The following is a 14823-nucleotide window of genomic DNA, read 5'->3' as shown; positions in this document are numbered from 1 at the left end:
GGTCCCTCTCGATCCGCTCCCCCAGACAGGGAGCGTTTTCCCAGTTGCACGCTGCTCCGAGCCCGGAAGAGAAGGCGGTCAGGCGGGGCGGGGCGGCTGCGGGGGTTCTTGTCGTTCTCGGCGGGCGCCGCGGTAGCCATGAACGGCGTGGCGAACCCGCTGCTGGACAAGGAGGAGCATCCTCTGCAGCTGGGCGAAAGCTTCGAACGGCACCCTAAAGCCTCTTTCCACACCATTCGCTGTGAGTGCCCCGGCAGAGGCGGCGCTTATGGGCCAGGCCGGCGACCCCAAAACATCGGCTTGGTTAAGCTGGCCTGGCCCCGTGTCAAAAGAGGGCCCTATCCGCGGTAGCCTGTGCCTGCCTAACCGAAAACAGGCTCCACTGAGTTCAGTGTGACTTACTCCCAGGTAAGTGGGTAAAGCAGCCTTCCCCAGCCTGGTCCATTCCTAAGGTTTGGATTACAAGCTCCATCATCCTCAGACAATCAGTAGACGCGTGCTGGGGTTCAATACTTTGGAGCGCACTATGTTGGGGTAGGCATACCTACACTTCTGTGGGAGTAAGCCCAATTGAACTCGCTTTGTGTGCTGTCTTGAGCTCTCAGAGGACAAGCTAAAATTTATAAATACATTTAATAGCACAGGACATTGATTAATATCTATTTGGAGCACCAGGAAAGAATAATTATTTCCAGAAAAAAGGTGATACTGTTGACTACTTACAGAGTTGTTTAAAAAAACTGGCCTTATAGATGAACTTTAAAAAAAAATGGATGAAGGAAATTTAAAAAAATTAAGGCTTTTCATTTTTATTTTTTGTAGCAGATACTAGATATAGCAGATAAAAAATGAAGATGCTGTGTTAGAGTTTTTTGTGTTATTGGCTAACAAAGAATGAATATTAGCAGAACATTATAAGGTGATAATTCAATTTAATTCCTATTCTGCACATTCACCCTAATAAGCTGGCTCCAAAATTATTTGAATGCCAATGAAAAGAATAACATAAATAAATGTTTCTAAATAAATACTATAAAACATCCTTGATAACATGATGTATATTTAATATCAGTTATTGTATCTTCTAGATGATTTTAAACCAGCATCTATAGATACGTCTTGTGAAGGAGAGCTTCAAGTTGGTAAAGGAGATGAAGTCACAATTACATTACCACATATTCCTGTAAGTTTACTATATCTCACATTGCAGATTTGTCTTCTATGTCAAGTTCTTACAAGCTTTGCTCTGAATTTTTCATATGTAGTCAGGCGGAACATGATATGCTTATAAAAACAATTTGTGGAAACTTGTTTAAGAGAATGCCATTTTTAACAACTGTCTATCAAATGTGCTGTGCATATTTTGAAAATAATTTCAAAAAAATATTTTGGTCTGACTACAAATACAACTTGCTACTGTATCATTGAAATAAGCACTTCTGATTTCCAGGCAAGCTTGAAGAAAGATGCTGCTGCATTAATGAATCAAATCATCAGTATAATGCATCTTTATATCGGGTTTACAGTACTTTTGTCAGGTCCACTTAGGGATGCTGCCATTCTGAGTGGGGAGGGGGCAAGTTGTTGGAGCTGAATTCTTTGCATGCTTTCATTTTTGCTATAATGGGTGGGATTTAGGGAGGGGGCAATGGATGGGCTTCAGTTCCTCCCATCTGGTTCTCTAGAACTATATTCAGTTCTTTAATTTTATTTCTGATATAGGATATAAATAATATTGATGATATGTTTCAGGGGTGTCAAACTCGATTTCTTCAAGTGCTGCATCAGCATTGTAGTTCTCCAGGGCTGGCTAGGGGTGGGGAGGAGGTGGGAGACAGGACGAACACCAACTGCAGCACCCTGCTGACCAAAACAGAGCACGGGGGCCCACGTTTCCCCCCCCCCATGCCGTGTTTTTGGCTTAGACGGCCTCCTGCAGCACCCTGCTGACCAAAATGAGGTGTGAGGGGATGCGGTCCTCCCCACTGCCTGTTTTGGCTGCCAGAGGCATTGCAGGCCGGTTCTTTGCTATTTCCAGATTTAAGCATTCTGTGGGATGGATCCGGCCTATGGGCCTTGAGTTTGACACCCCTCTTATATTTGTTTGAGATATTGAAGTAAACTTTCTGTTTGATTTCTTTATAAACTATATTCTGAATTATAAAATATAAACTATAAAATATTATGTTGCATTGTGTATCTGCATAGAGAAGAATATTTAATATGAAGTGTTTATAGTGACAAAGTTAGCCATATTAGTCTGTTGTAGCAAAATCAACACATTTTTCTCTACTGGTTTATGAGCATTGTCATTCTAATTTCAGATATTTCTTACTTGTAGCAGACATAGTATACAGACTTTTTGGGGGGGAAGATTAGCAAATGAATAAATCATTTTTGCAAATAGAAAGTTCTATACCAGTGTTGGCTAACCTTTTTGTCCCCACGTGCTGAAAGCATGGGCAACATAATGCAATGTACTTATGACACCCCCACACATGCCTGTCAGACCCCCCCAAGTGTACCACGCCCCTGCACATGTGCCCCCCCCCAGTGTACCACGCCCCTGCACATGTGCTCATGACCCCACACATGCACATGAAACCCCCTGCGCTCCCCCCATACATGCACACATGTCTCCCACATGCACGGCAGTGCCATAGGTTCACCATCACAGGTATATATAGTAATTTTGCCAAAGTTCATATGATTTCTTTCCTGCATATAAAAATATTGTAATGACTATCATAGAACAAAATATTAAGAAAATACCAATTAAAGCATAATCTTCTGAGTTGGATTTTAGACTTTGATTATGCTATTCCATTATATCTGATTATCTTGACCTGCACATAAATACTTGTTTATATTCAATTATATTATTTACTTTTCTTGAAAATCAGGGTTCCACACCTCCAATGACTGTATTCAAAGGAAACAAAAGGCCTTACCAAAAAGACTGCGTACTTATTATCAACCATGACACTGGGGAATATGTGCTTGAAAAACTAAGCAGCAGCATTCAAGTCAAAAAGACAAGGTAAACATAAGGTTTATAAGGTTATATGGTTTATTGTATTTATATGCCTGCCGCCCTATTCCCAAGGGACTCAGGGCGGCTAACAAACCCAAAGGGGGGGGGGGGGTTAACAAGAAGGGAATACAACAAACAAAGTACAAAGAGAATTTAAAAAGACAGTCAACAATCACACAATTCGAGGGGGGAAGGGAACTCGTCAACCCCAGGCCTGCCGGCACAGCCAGGTTTTAACGGCTTTGCGGAAGGCCTGGAGAGAGGTGAGGGTCCGAATCTCTGCGGGGAGTTCGTTCCAAAGGGCCGGAGCAGCCACAGAGAAGGCCCTCCTCCGGGTAGTAGCCAGATGACATTGGCCAGTAGATGGAACCCGGAGGAGGCCTAATCTGTGGGATCTAATGGGCCTTTGGGAGGTAATTGGCAGCAGGCAATCTCTCAAGTACCCAGGTCCAATACCATGAAGGGCTTTATAAGTGACGACTAGCACCTTGAAGCGTATCCGGAGACCAATAGGTAACCAGTGCAGCTCGCGGAGGATAGATGTAACGTGGGTGTACCGAGGTGCACCCACAATCGCTTGCGCGGCTGCATTCTGGACAAGCTGAAGTCTCCGAATGCTCTTCAAGATCTGCCCCATGTAGAGCACATTGCAGTAGTCCAGTCTTGAGGTCACAAGGGCATGAGTGACTGTTGCGAGTGCCTCCCGGTTCAGGTAGGGACGCAATTGGTGCACCAGGCGAACCAAATGCCCCCTGGTCACAGCCGACAAGTGATGTTCTAAGGTCAGCTGTGGATCCAGGAGGACTCCCAAATTGCGAACCCTGTCTGAGGGGCGTAGAATTTCACCCCCCAGCCTGAGCGATGGAATACTTAGCCAATTTTTGGGAGGGAAACACACCAGCCACTCGGTCTTGTCTGGATTGAGTGCAAGCTTGTTTACCCCCATCCAGACCCTAACAGCCTCCAGGCACTGACACATCACGTCAACTGCTTCACTGAGTTGGCACGGGGCGGGCAGATACAACTGGGTATCGTCCGCATAAACGATTGGCACAAACATGTGCCAATATCGATTAGCACAAAGTATAATTCCTCCTGAAGTAAACTGTTCAGGAACAGACTTGCTCGCATCCCCGGGTGCTCAGGATCACAGGACCCTGGTCTCTGGCTGGTGTCGTTTACCGCCAGGTCCGTGGTACAGAAGGCTCCCCTCATTTATGATCTCATACACGAGGGTAGAGCAGACCAGTGCATTACGGAGACCTGGTTGGGCCATGAGGGGGTGTTCCCCTTAGTGAATTATGCCCACCAGGCTTCTGGGCGTTTCACCAGCCGAGAGCCCAGGGGTGGGGTGGGTGGGTGGCGGTGGTTATTAGGGAAAGTGTCGGACCTCAGGAGGTCACTGTGCCGCAGGTGAGTGTGAGTCCCTTTTTGTGAAATGGGGCCTTGGAGTTCAGGTGGGCCTTTTTGTTACGTACCTGTTTCCCTGCTATGTTTTCATCGGCCCTGCCGGAGCTGCTGAATATGTTAGCCAGATTGGCAGTTGATTTCCCTTATGATCCTGGGGGATTTCAATCTGCCTTCCATTGGCGAGACATCCGCGTCAGCTCAGGAGTTCATGGCTTCCATGATGGCTATGGACCTAACTCAGTTAATTCAAGACCCCACCCATAACAGGGAACAAATGCTCGACCTGATTTTTGTCTCTGGGCAGTGGATGAATGATCTAGATTTAGGGGATATTTCTATCCAACCCTTGTCATGGTCTTATCATTTCCTCATCAGGTTTGACTTCCATACTGCTACCCCTTGCCACAGGGAGGCAGAACTGCCTAGATGGTTCCGCCCCAGGCGCCTGATGGACCCTGAAAGGTTCCTGATGGAGCTTGGGACTTTTCCTGAAGCCCTTGCTCACAGCTCGACCGAAGCCCTAGTGGAAGCCTGGGATAGGGCGGCCACTGGGGCCTTGGATCACGTTGTTCCTTTGCGGCCTCTGACCCGGTGTCGATCCTGGGTAGCTCCCTGGTTTACCGAGGAGCTCCGGGAGATGAAACGCCGGAAAAGACGCTTAGAGAGTGGTTGGAGGGCCAGCCGGTCCGAATCTGATCAAACACTAATAAGAATTCATATGAAATCCAACTTAGTGGTGATAAAAGCGGCAAAACGGCAACATTTTTCCGCTCTTATTGTGTCCGCAGATAACTGCCCAGCCGCTCTGTTTAGGATAACCTGCTCCTTACTTAACCAAGGAACTGAGAAAGATCCCTTGCAGGGTAAGGCTGAAGAATTTGTTCAGTATCTGCAGGATAAAATCGCTCAGATCCGGACAGGCTTGGACTCTGACTGGGTAGATTCGGGCGAGTCGACAGAGATGAATCTTGTGGAGACCATCTGGGATGAGTTTGATCCTGTGACCCCCGAGGGCATGGACAGGATTATGGGGAGACTCAGTGCTGCCACTTGTGTGCTGGACCTGTGTCCCTCTTGGTTAGTTTCGGCTTTCCAGGAGGTGACAAGAGGCTGGCTCCAGGCGATTACCAATGCTTCATTGAGAGGGGTTCTTTCCCACCGCCTTAAGAAGCTTTCCCTGGACCCAGCTTCTTTAGCCAACTATCGTCCGGTCTCCAACCTTCACTTTGTAGCGAAGGTTAAGAGTTCCCCAGTACCTGGATGAAGCTGCCTACCTGGCTCCGACGACTCGGGGGTTTGGGAGTGGGGGGCACCGTTTTACGGTGGTTCTTGTCCTACCTGTCAGATCGGTCGCAGTTCGTGTTGACTGGAGGACAGGGATCGACCCCGAGGCACGTCACTTGTGCAGTGCCCTAGGGATCGGTTCTCTCACCCCTCCTGTTCAACATATATATGAAACTGCTGGGCAAGATCATCCGTGGTTTTGGGGTACGGTATCATCAATATGCTGATAATAACCAACTTTTCATCTCTACCCCAAACTACCCAAACGATGCCCTCGATGTGATGTTCCGATGCCTGGAGGCTGTGCAGATCTGGATGGGGAGGAACAGGCTCAAGCTCAATCCCTCCAAGACTGAGTGGCTGTGGTTTCCGTCATCCCGATTTGTGCATCTTGTTCCATCTTTGATGATAGGGGGAGAAATTTTAGCCCCCTCAGGGAGGGCCCGCAATCTGGGAGTCCTCCTGGATACGCAGCTTAATTTAGAACACCTGATGGCCGTGATCAGGGGGGCCTTTTACCAGGTTCGCCTGGTACATCAATTGCACCCCTTCCTGGATCGGGATGCTTTGTGCACAGTCACTCATGCCCTCGTCCTTTCTCACCTGGACTGCCGTAACACTCTCTACATGAGGCTGCCCTTGAAGAGCACTCGGAGGCTTCAGCTGACCTAGAATGCGGCATGGGTTATCATGGAGGTACTTAGGTGCTTACACTCCTTTTAGGCGGCCTGCACTGCTTGCCAGTTGTTTTCCGGGTGCGATTCAAGGTACTAATTATGACCTTTAAAGCGCTCCATGGCTTTGGCCCAGGGTACCTGCAAGACCACCTCCTGCCATCGGTAGCCTCCCACTGTCAAGTGCGATCCCACATAGTTGGCCTTCTCAGGGTGCCATCGGCCAGACAGTATCGGCTAGCAACTCCCAGGGAGAGAGCCTTCTCTGTGGGAGCGCCTTCCTTCTGGAATGACCTGCCCCTGGAGCGTCACATAATCCCCGACCTCCAATCCTTCCGACACACCCTAAAAAGTTGGGTTTTCAAGCAGGACCGCCTGGCCTGAACAGAATAAAATAAATGATTTAATTGTTAATTTTAATCTAATTTTTTAAAAAAATGTATTGTTAATATTAATTGGGTTTGTTTTTGGATACTTTATTTAATTTCCTTTGTAACTTTTGTAGTATTTTTTTTTATGTTGTAGACCGCCCTGAGTCCTTTGGGAAAAGGGCGGCATATAAATCCAATAAACAAACAAACAAACTTCCAGTTTGCGCATTGGGCTGTTTTTTGTCCTCCGGAAGCTTTAGGGAAATCTCCTTAAGCCTCCCGAGGGAGAAAAATGGCCCAATGAGCAACTCAGAAGTCTGTTCCCGAAGTTGCGGTTTGTGTGTTGGGCCTTTTTTCACCCTCCCCGGGTTAGAAAGTCTCTAGAGCCTAGGGAGAGTGAAAAACGGACCTACTGGGCTCAACGGAAGTCAGAAAACGGGCGATTTCTGACCTCTGGAGAGCCTTCAGGGGGATGAGGGAGCCATTTTCGCCCTCTCCAGGCTCCAAGAAAGCCATGCATGCATGCACAGGATAGCGGGGGGGGGGGGGGGGGAGGTGACACACACATGTGCAGGAGGCACACGGGGGGGGGGCATTATATTATGGGGGTGGGCACACATACATGCACGATAGCATGTACACGTGCTTTTGGCACCCAAGGCGAAAAAGGTTAATCACTGTGAAGCTATGGAAAGCAATTACATATTATACATGTTATCTGTTTTAAACATTTCCTTTTAGAGCTGAAGGCAGCAGTAAAATCCAAGCACGGATAGAACAGCAATCTGCTCGAGCTGCACAATCTTCCACCCAGTTCAGAGCTCCAACAAAGCCTGCAGCTGGACCTAAAACTTCACCACTGAAAGACAATCCTTCACCAGAACCTCAATTGGATGATATTAAAAGAGGTAGAACACTTATTATAGTCTACCTACTGTTTGAGATGGGAAGATAATCTATTACTCCCCCCCCCCCCCCCCAAGTTTTCTTCAGTATATATTTTCAATGGCAGCACAGCTTATAACCTTTACCAGCCAGCCATCTCACAATTATATTAGTTGAAACCAAATCTAATTTAGTTAAGACTGTTAACATCTCTTAAAACATGGACTATCTGGGCTAAATAATTGAGAGCCAATGGGGCATTATAGTTAGAATCTCAGTCCTAGGGCAAAATCAGCCACACAGAGAATTAGAATTGCAGGGACAAGTGCTATCTATATGACCTTGAATTTCTTAAGAAAACTCAGGCTATATTTTTAATGAATAAATAAACTTTTAAAAATGACCCTCCTATTTTTACTCTAGAGCTAAGAGCTGAAGTTGAAATTATTGAGCAGATGAGTAGCAGTAGTGACAGCAGTTCATCTGAATCCGAGAGTTCCTCTGGGAGTGGTGATGAAACTTCCAGCAGTGATGGGGGTGAAACTACACATCCTTCTCCTTCTCTGCAGTGTAACAACAAGAATGTAGTTGCCAATGGTACTGGCAGGGCACAAGGCAACAATCAACTCATGAATACTCTCAGTAAGTTTATTTTCATTAAGTATCATACAACATAAGTCATACAACATAAATGCAACCTGAAATTATGAGAACTGTAGACCAACTTCATGAGGGCATTATGTTCAGGAAGGCTGCTCTAAGTACAAGTTGTCCTCATTCCTGGGCAATAATAACACTGAAATAACAAGATCTTTCATTTATGGGAATTGAGGAGTAATGTACGAGAATCTGTGGTTGACATCCCATAGGAGTTTTCTGTATAATGATCTCTACTCGCTCGGCTTTCATGTCCAATTGAAATGCATCCCATTGGATCAACTCGGTCAGGAGGACTCCATGCTAATGCTGCCCACACATTATGGAATTCAGTTATTTATAAAGTATATGTGGAGAAGATGAACATCAAGTGGCACATTCAAGAGGTTGTCCATAGAGATCCTTAAACAACTCAGGCAGTGGAGAAGCCGGCATAAGCCATAGAGTATAAGACGGGCAGCTCCCATTATCAGTCAGGAAAGCAATTTGAAAGAAGATAAAAGTCACAAAGAAGCTACTTAGACCTCACAATCAAGTTGCAATTAACTGAGAAGGAAGAACAAGTATAGGCATCTTGCTTAGATGATACAATCCTTTCAAAAATACATTTTATACATCCACAAAAACTTATCTACTTTTTTGCCATGTGTAACATTTGCATCTTTTTAGAGATACAAAAATATTTGTAGGCTTAGTTTCTTTATTTATTTTTGGATTTGATACTGCAGATAAGTGACATTGTGCACATTACTCACAAACACACTTATTTTCTGTTGAGTCCTTGCTGCTCTAAATTGGTTGATTGCTTGCAGATGTTTCATTATTTGGCTAAGTAATAGCAATAACATTTAAACTTGTAAATGTACAAGTTCACACTCAGTAGTGCTTTACAACACTCTAGATCAGTGATGAGTAACCTTTTTGTCGTCATGTACCAAAAGCATGCCCACACCCATAATGCAATGCATGTGTAATACCCCACCCCATGAGCTGTACACACACACACACACACACACACACACCATGTATGCATGTGTGCCCCTCATGCCTTGTTTTGGGCCTAGCAGTCTTCCCTTAAGTCTCCTGGGGCTAAAATTGGGCTATGGGGGAAGGGCACACCACATCTCCCTGCACCCAGTTTTGGGCCTAGCAGGCCTCCCTGAAGCCTCCTGGGACCAAAAACGGGTCGAGAGGACACCATCACAATACAGAAGTGTTATTTGCATATTGTCCCCAACAATCTGGTTCCTCGTTTTACCAACCTTAGAAAAATGGAATGCTAAGTCAATCTTGAGCCTTATCAGCTCAAACTCCAGGCTGTGGACAGAGTTTGCCTACAATACTTCATTTTAACCACTGCACCATTGAGGCTTTTTGTCATAAGATCATGAACTTGTCTAGATATTGCTTTATGCTTGATTGATTGTCTGGTATTAATCCCTGCTTTTCTGAGTATAGGCTGCTGGAGAGGATGTATTCTGGTCTTTTTGTTTCCTTCTTAGGTGTTTTACTATCTCTCATGAATTATTTGTGAATGTGGATTCTCTGTATATATCTTTAATGACTGATTTGTCAGAATGCTAAGCTTCCAGGAATTCCCTAGATATTGGATTTAGCTTGGTCTATGATGTTCACAGTTTCTCATTTGAAGCTATGATTGAGTGTCCACATGTTGTGTGATTAATGAGTGTCTTCTGACTATCAGTTGGTATTCATGCATGCAGTCTGCTGGTCTTATCTGTCCATCATAGTGGCTATTATTGCTGCAAGTAAACAATCAAACTCAGAGAGTATCACAGACTCCACAGTTCAACCCTAAGCTAAATGTATTTCCTTCTGTTGGAAATATCCATTTTCTTTTTCCAAGACATACTTCATTTATACACTTAACAGTTAATATTAATGTCACAATCTTTCTATAGACAGTACTGACTTGCATTATTCAGCATGGCCTCATAACTTAGAGCAGTTGCTATTGGCCTGACTGATTCAGATCTAGTCTAAAGAAATTGATACTAGCACTGCATACAGTTTCTTCAGTTCATATTTGTTCAAAGTCCCATTATTGGATCAACTCTGTGATGGAGCAAATAAAAAACCCTAAACTCTATTAAAGAAAGCTTCAAGTTTAGTGATTTTCACAGGAATCATTGTAACATTTGGGCTTCTCATGAATCATGCCAAAGAACACTAGGAACAGAGAAATAATAGAATATCAAAAACTAAATCCACTTGGAGTAAACTCTTTAATGGTCTTTTAAAATTGCTGCCTATTTTTGCTCTTGGTGTCTCTGATAGCTAACATTTCATAATTCATCAATGTAGAATTTAATTGGAAATTAAAATACTTCTCTTTTTTTAACAACAGGAAATGACTTGCAGTTGAGTGAATCTGGGAGTGACAGCGATGATTAAATTACATTTGCTGCTTTGGTTTCGTATCAAATAAAAATGTAGATTTAATGAATAATAATACAAAAGTGGTAACTGATCTACTGGAACCCACCTATATAAATATAATTGTTAACATTATGTGACTGAAAGGAACAACAAATGTTCTTGGATAGAACTGTCCTCTCTTTATTCTAAGTATAAATTAAACCTGTTGTAGTATAATCTTCTAACTTTTTTTCAGTAGGTGTGAATAATTTTAATCTAAAACTGAAATCTATCTTCAAAGATGTCATATACTCTGTATTCTAATAAGATTCTTGCTTGAAAATTTAAAGCAAAAGTTATTTGTAAGCTATATGTCAACCATTTTTTAAAAAGTATACTGCATTTTTCAGACTATAAGATACACTTTTCCTCCCTCAAAAAGTGTGTGAAAATGTCTGTGCATTTTATAGAGTTAATATTGTGGCGGGGAGGAGGGTTGGTGTGGCACCAATCATCTATTCTAGGAGGCATGAAATGCTGCCGCCACCTATCACTGTCTATCGCCGCCGCTGCAGCTCGTTTGCTGCCAATTGGTGGCAAACGGCCCAAGGCAAATGGCCCATGGTGATGGTGGCAACTTCCCAATTTTTTTTCTTGTCCTCCTCCTCTAAAGCTAATGTGCATCTTATAGTCCAAAAAATACGGTAATTTGATATTCAATGAGATATCAGAATAAGAATGATAGTGCCTAGATTTCATAAGTTTAAGGCAGGAGCACTAAATTACAAAAATGGATATTAATGGTGAATAAAAATTCCCTTGTGACAAGAAAAGTTTAATCATCTTACCCTGCTACCCTGTTTCCCTGAAAATAAGACCTCCCCGGATAATAAGCCCATTTGGGCTTTTGAGCGCATGCGCCAAAATAAGTCTTCCCCGAAAATAAGCCCTCCCTAAAAATATTGCAATACAGCAGCAGCCATGAGGTGACCACGCTCGCCACCTCCTACACCTCAAAAATAACACCTCCCTGAAAACAAGCCCAAGTGCTTACCTAGGGGCTGAAAAGAAAATAAGACCCTGTCTTATTTTCAGGGTAGCAGGGAATTTTCACAGTATTTTTTTCAGGTTTTCCTGAAAATATTTTACACTATAAATCACTTGGCAAAGGTATGTATCAACAGGCTGATGAACATAATTTCTCAAAAACTAATTGTAAACTTAGGTGTAAGAATTTACTAGGTTTTTTTATTTTTGCAGGGAAATTATATGGTCATTTGTGCATAAATGGCCATTTGTGTGCAAATAAAAAAACATAGATGCCATCTTATGCAAGTATTTCATATTGTGCATATATATTGGCTGTCTAAGTATTGAAGAAGTCAGTATTGTTTAGTGCTCCATACCCCCAAGCACAATTAAATTAAGATTACAATATGTGTGTTATGAATAAAATTTCTGTGAATAGAAATAATTGTAAGATTTTCTTGTTTACAAATATTTAATGCATATAGCATGGAATGATAAGGTCTGAAACTTCAGATGAGACTACAGAAATACTGTTTCATATCTATCTTGGAACAATTGTTAGCCATGACATACAATATTTTTGTTTCAAACACTGATTAGTCTCATTTGTCAAGCTACTTTGGTTATAAGAAGAAACAACTATTCACATTGTTTCCTAATGAATTATTTTAAACTTCATACATGCTTTGTACTACATACCAGCTAACCCAGTTATACAATAATTTGAAATAAAAAAAACAGAAAATTAATGCAGAAAACTTCTTTCACTACTAAAATATTATTTCTTGAGAATATCAGTTGAGTCAATTTAAATGAATTTTTCATAGACTGTTTTTGTAGAGCTAACAAATAAATGGAGGAGCTGAGCAATGTTGTAATTCTGGGACAGCAATACATTTTAAACTCACCATCAGGCCTATGACCCTTTCATCACTGCCCAAAATCAGAATGAGGGGAATGTTTATTCATTTTTGTTTTGATTGACATATTGTATGCCATTAAGGCTGTAAAAATTAAGTTTCAATGAAATTTCAGAACAGTATTCACTTTTTTTCCGTAGCATTGCAAGATGAAATCATGATACTTATATAATTTTGACTAAAGCAAGAGAAATTGTTCTCATTATTAAATATATAAATATTAATATGGCTGCAAGGCTGCAGTATTATATGTGCTTCTTCCAAGTTAGTTTAATTGGGGCCTTTTTAAAAATGAACTTTATCATGGAATTTCAATTATTTTACAGAGGCATGCAAATAATAACCTGAACGAAAAGAATACTCCAATAGGTAGGAGTGGGCTTCCAAACTATTCACGGTCCATAATATTTGCATAGGAGATGTTTTGATTCCTAAAGGGAATTCTTCTGATTCATATGGCCAAAAAAGCAGGACTATTGAGACAACTGAAGTGTTCAATTGTTGAAGTATTAAAGGAATAAAAATAAATTAAGAAGTATAATGAATAATTTTTATGCAATTTTGCCTCAGATATACTTGTATCATCAATCTATATTTGTTTATATTTCTATAATTTAGATTATATTATTTGTAATATTTTGTAGTTTTTCTTTTAAACATTTATTTAAATAAATAAATAAGCTTCAGCACAAACATTGTAACAGAGGTTTCTCTCCTATTAGAATTCATCTAACCTGTTAGAAATTACCTTATTTTTCGGTGTATAAGACCTTTTATACACCTTTTTTCCTCAAAAAAGAGGCTGAAAATCTGGGTGCGTCTTATACACTGGGTGCGTCTTATACACTGAATACAGCAGTTTTTGCCTCCCGAAACCCCCCTTCACCAAAATGGCCGTGCATAGCTTGTAGGAGGCTTTCAGAGAGCTCCTGTCCACAGTGCGACTACACAGTGGTGAAATTCAAAAATTTTCCCTACCGGTTCTGTAGGTATTGCTTGATGGGTGGGGGTCATGTTACTGAGTGGGCGAGACCAACTTGATATCACTCATGGCAACCCCACCAAGCCAATCTGTCCCTTTGTAACATCTTGATTAGTGACACAGGATGTTATGAAAGCTGACTAATCTACAAACATCAATTCCATCAACTAATCAAGATGTTACAACACAGCCAACCAATCTGTTTGCAGAAACAGAGCCAGCACTCCACACACACACACACCAGTATTTATAGAGGAGTGGCAGTTCCGATCACGCTTTGCTTGCACAGGCACACGGCCGAAGACACCAGCCTGAGGATGACGAGTGGGACTTGTCAAAACGTCGTCAATCTTACACGGGTTGGCAACATTTCAGCGAGGTCCCACTCGCAATCTTCAGGCTGGTGTTTTCAGCTTCATGCTTGTGCAAGAACACCAAAAACAACAGCCTGAAGATAGCGAGTGGAACCTCGCTGAGACATTGCCAAGACAATCTCAATCTTACACGGGAAAAGACCCGAATATAACAAGACCAGCATACCTACACCCGTGAAAATCTACGAAAACATATAATATACATAATTATGGAAGCTATCGAAATAGAGAAACAGCACCACAACATGAATAAATGTGACGTTACCTCCCGCCTACCAGACATCTGGAAACCAGCCCTAGTCAACAAACGAGCTCCACCCACCACCCAGACCATTACAACACAAAACAACAGATACAGCCAGCACCAATCAGCACCAATCTACCAATCATTATACAACTACACAGCCAATCAATCCACTTATTGAAACAAAGCCAGCAGTCCACACACCCCCATCAAGATTTATAGAAATACGGCAGCTCCGACCACGCTTTATTCACTCAAACACGAAACCGAAAACACCAACCTGAAGATGGCAAATAAGCCACCACCAATCCAATTTTATCCACAACCTTACTAAATCCTATTGGGCCATGGTGAATTGTCCATTTATTCCCATTCATGAAGAATAGAAGCAGGACACAACAATTTCCAATCTCTGAATCTCATTGCATCACCAACAATGGAGCAGCATCTTTCAGGGCACCATACACATTTTAGCTCCCGAGTTTGTCACTGCTCTCTACCTCCCTGTCAGGGTTCCAAATAGCATCCAAAATTAAATCAAAATCCAAGGCAAAGTATTTCTCAAAGTTTCAAAGTTTAT

General features: G+C 42.4%; 1 protein-coding gene across 2 annotated transcripts; it reads left to right on the top strand.

Annotated features, from left to right (window-relative positions):
• Positions 1-64: 64 nt before the first annotated feature.
• Positions 65-13344, top strand: EAF1 (ELL associated factor 1). Of its 2 annotated transcripts, XM_014063365.2 has the most exons (6): positions 65-241; positions 1089-1183; positions 2904-3040; positions 7515-7681; positions 8082-8300; positions 10684-13344. In XM_014063365.2, exons 1-6 carry the CDS (start codon positions 139-141, stop codon positions 10728-10730), a joined length of 768 nt encoding a protein of 255 aa, XP_013918840.2. In that variant the 5' UTR covers positions 65-138; the 3' UTR covers positions 10731-13344. The 2 variants fall into 2 exon arrangements, 1 of the variants encoding a protein (XP_013918840.2); XR_015696373.1 differs by lacking the exons at positions 65-241; positions 1089-1183; positions 2904-3040; positions 8082-8300; positions 10684-13344 and adding an exon at positions 4555-6424 and having other exon boundaries at positions 7515-7651.
• The last annotated feature ends 1479 nt before the right edge of the window (positions 13345-14823 follow it).

Source organism: Thamnophis sirtalis, unplaced genomic scaffold, assembly GCF_051295495.1.
Source record: "Thamnophis sirtalis isolate CommonGarterSnake01/CBP01778 unplaced genomic scaffold, rThaSir2_p1.2 scaffold_4, whole genome shotgun sequence".
In the NCBI taxonomy this organism is placed as follows: domain Eukaryota; kingdom Metazoa; phylum Chordata; class Lepidosauria; order Squamata; family Natricidae; genus Thamnophis; species Thamnophis sirtalis.
This window is presented reverse-complemented; position numbering and strand designations above follow the sequence as displayed.

Excerpts from the sequence above, each read along its gene's own strand:
- EAF1 (XM_014063365.2), top strand. The coding sequence starts at position 139 with ATGAACGGCGTGGCGAACCCGCTGCTGGACAAGGAGGAGCATCCTCTG. Across the intron at positions 242-1,088 it reads CTCTTTCCACACCATTCGCT|ATGATTTTAAACCAGCATCT; the intron begins GTGAGTGCCCCG and ends TGTATCTTCTAG. Across the intron at positions 8,301-10,683 it reads TCAACTCATGAATACTCTCA|GAAATGACTTGCAGTTGAGT; the intron begins GTAAGTTTATTT and ends TTTTAACAACAG.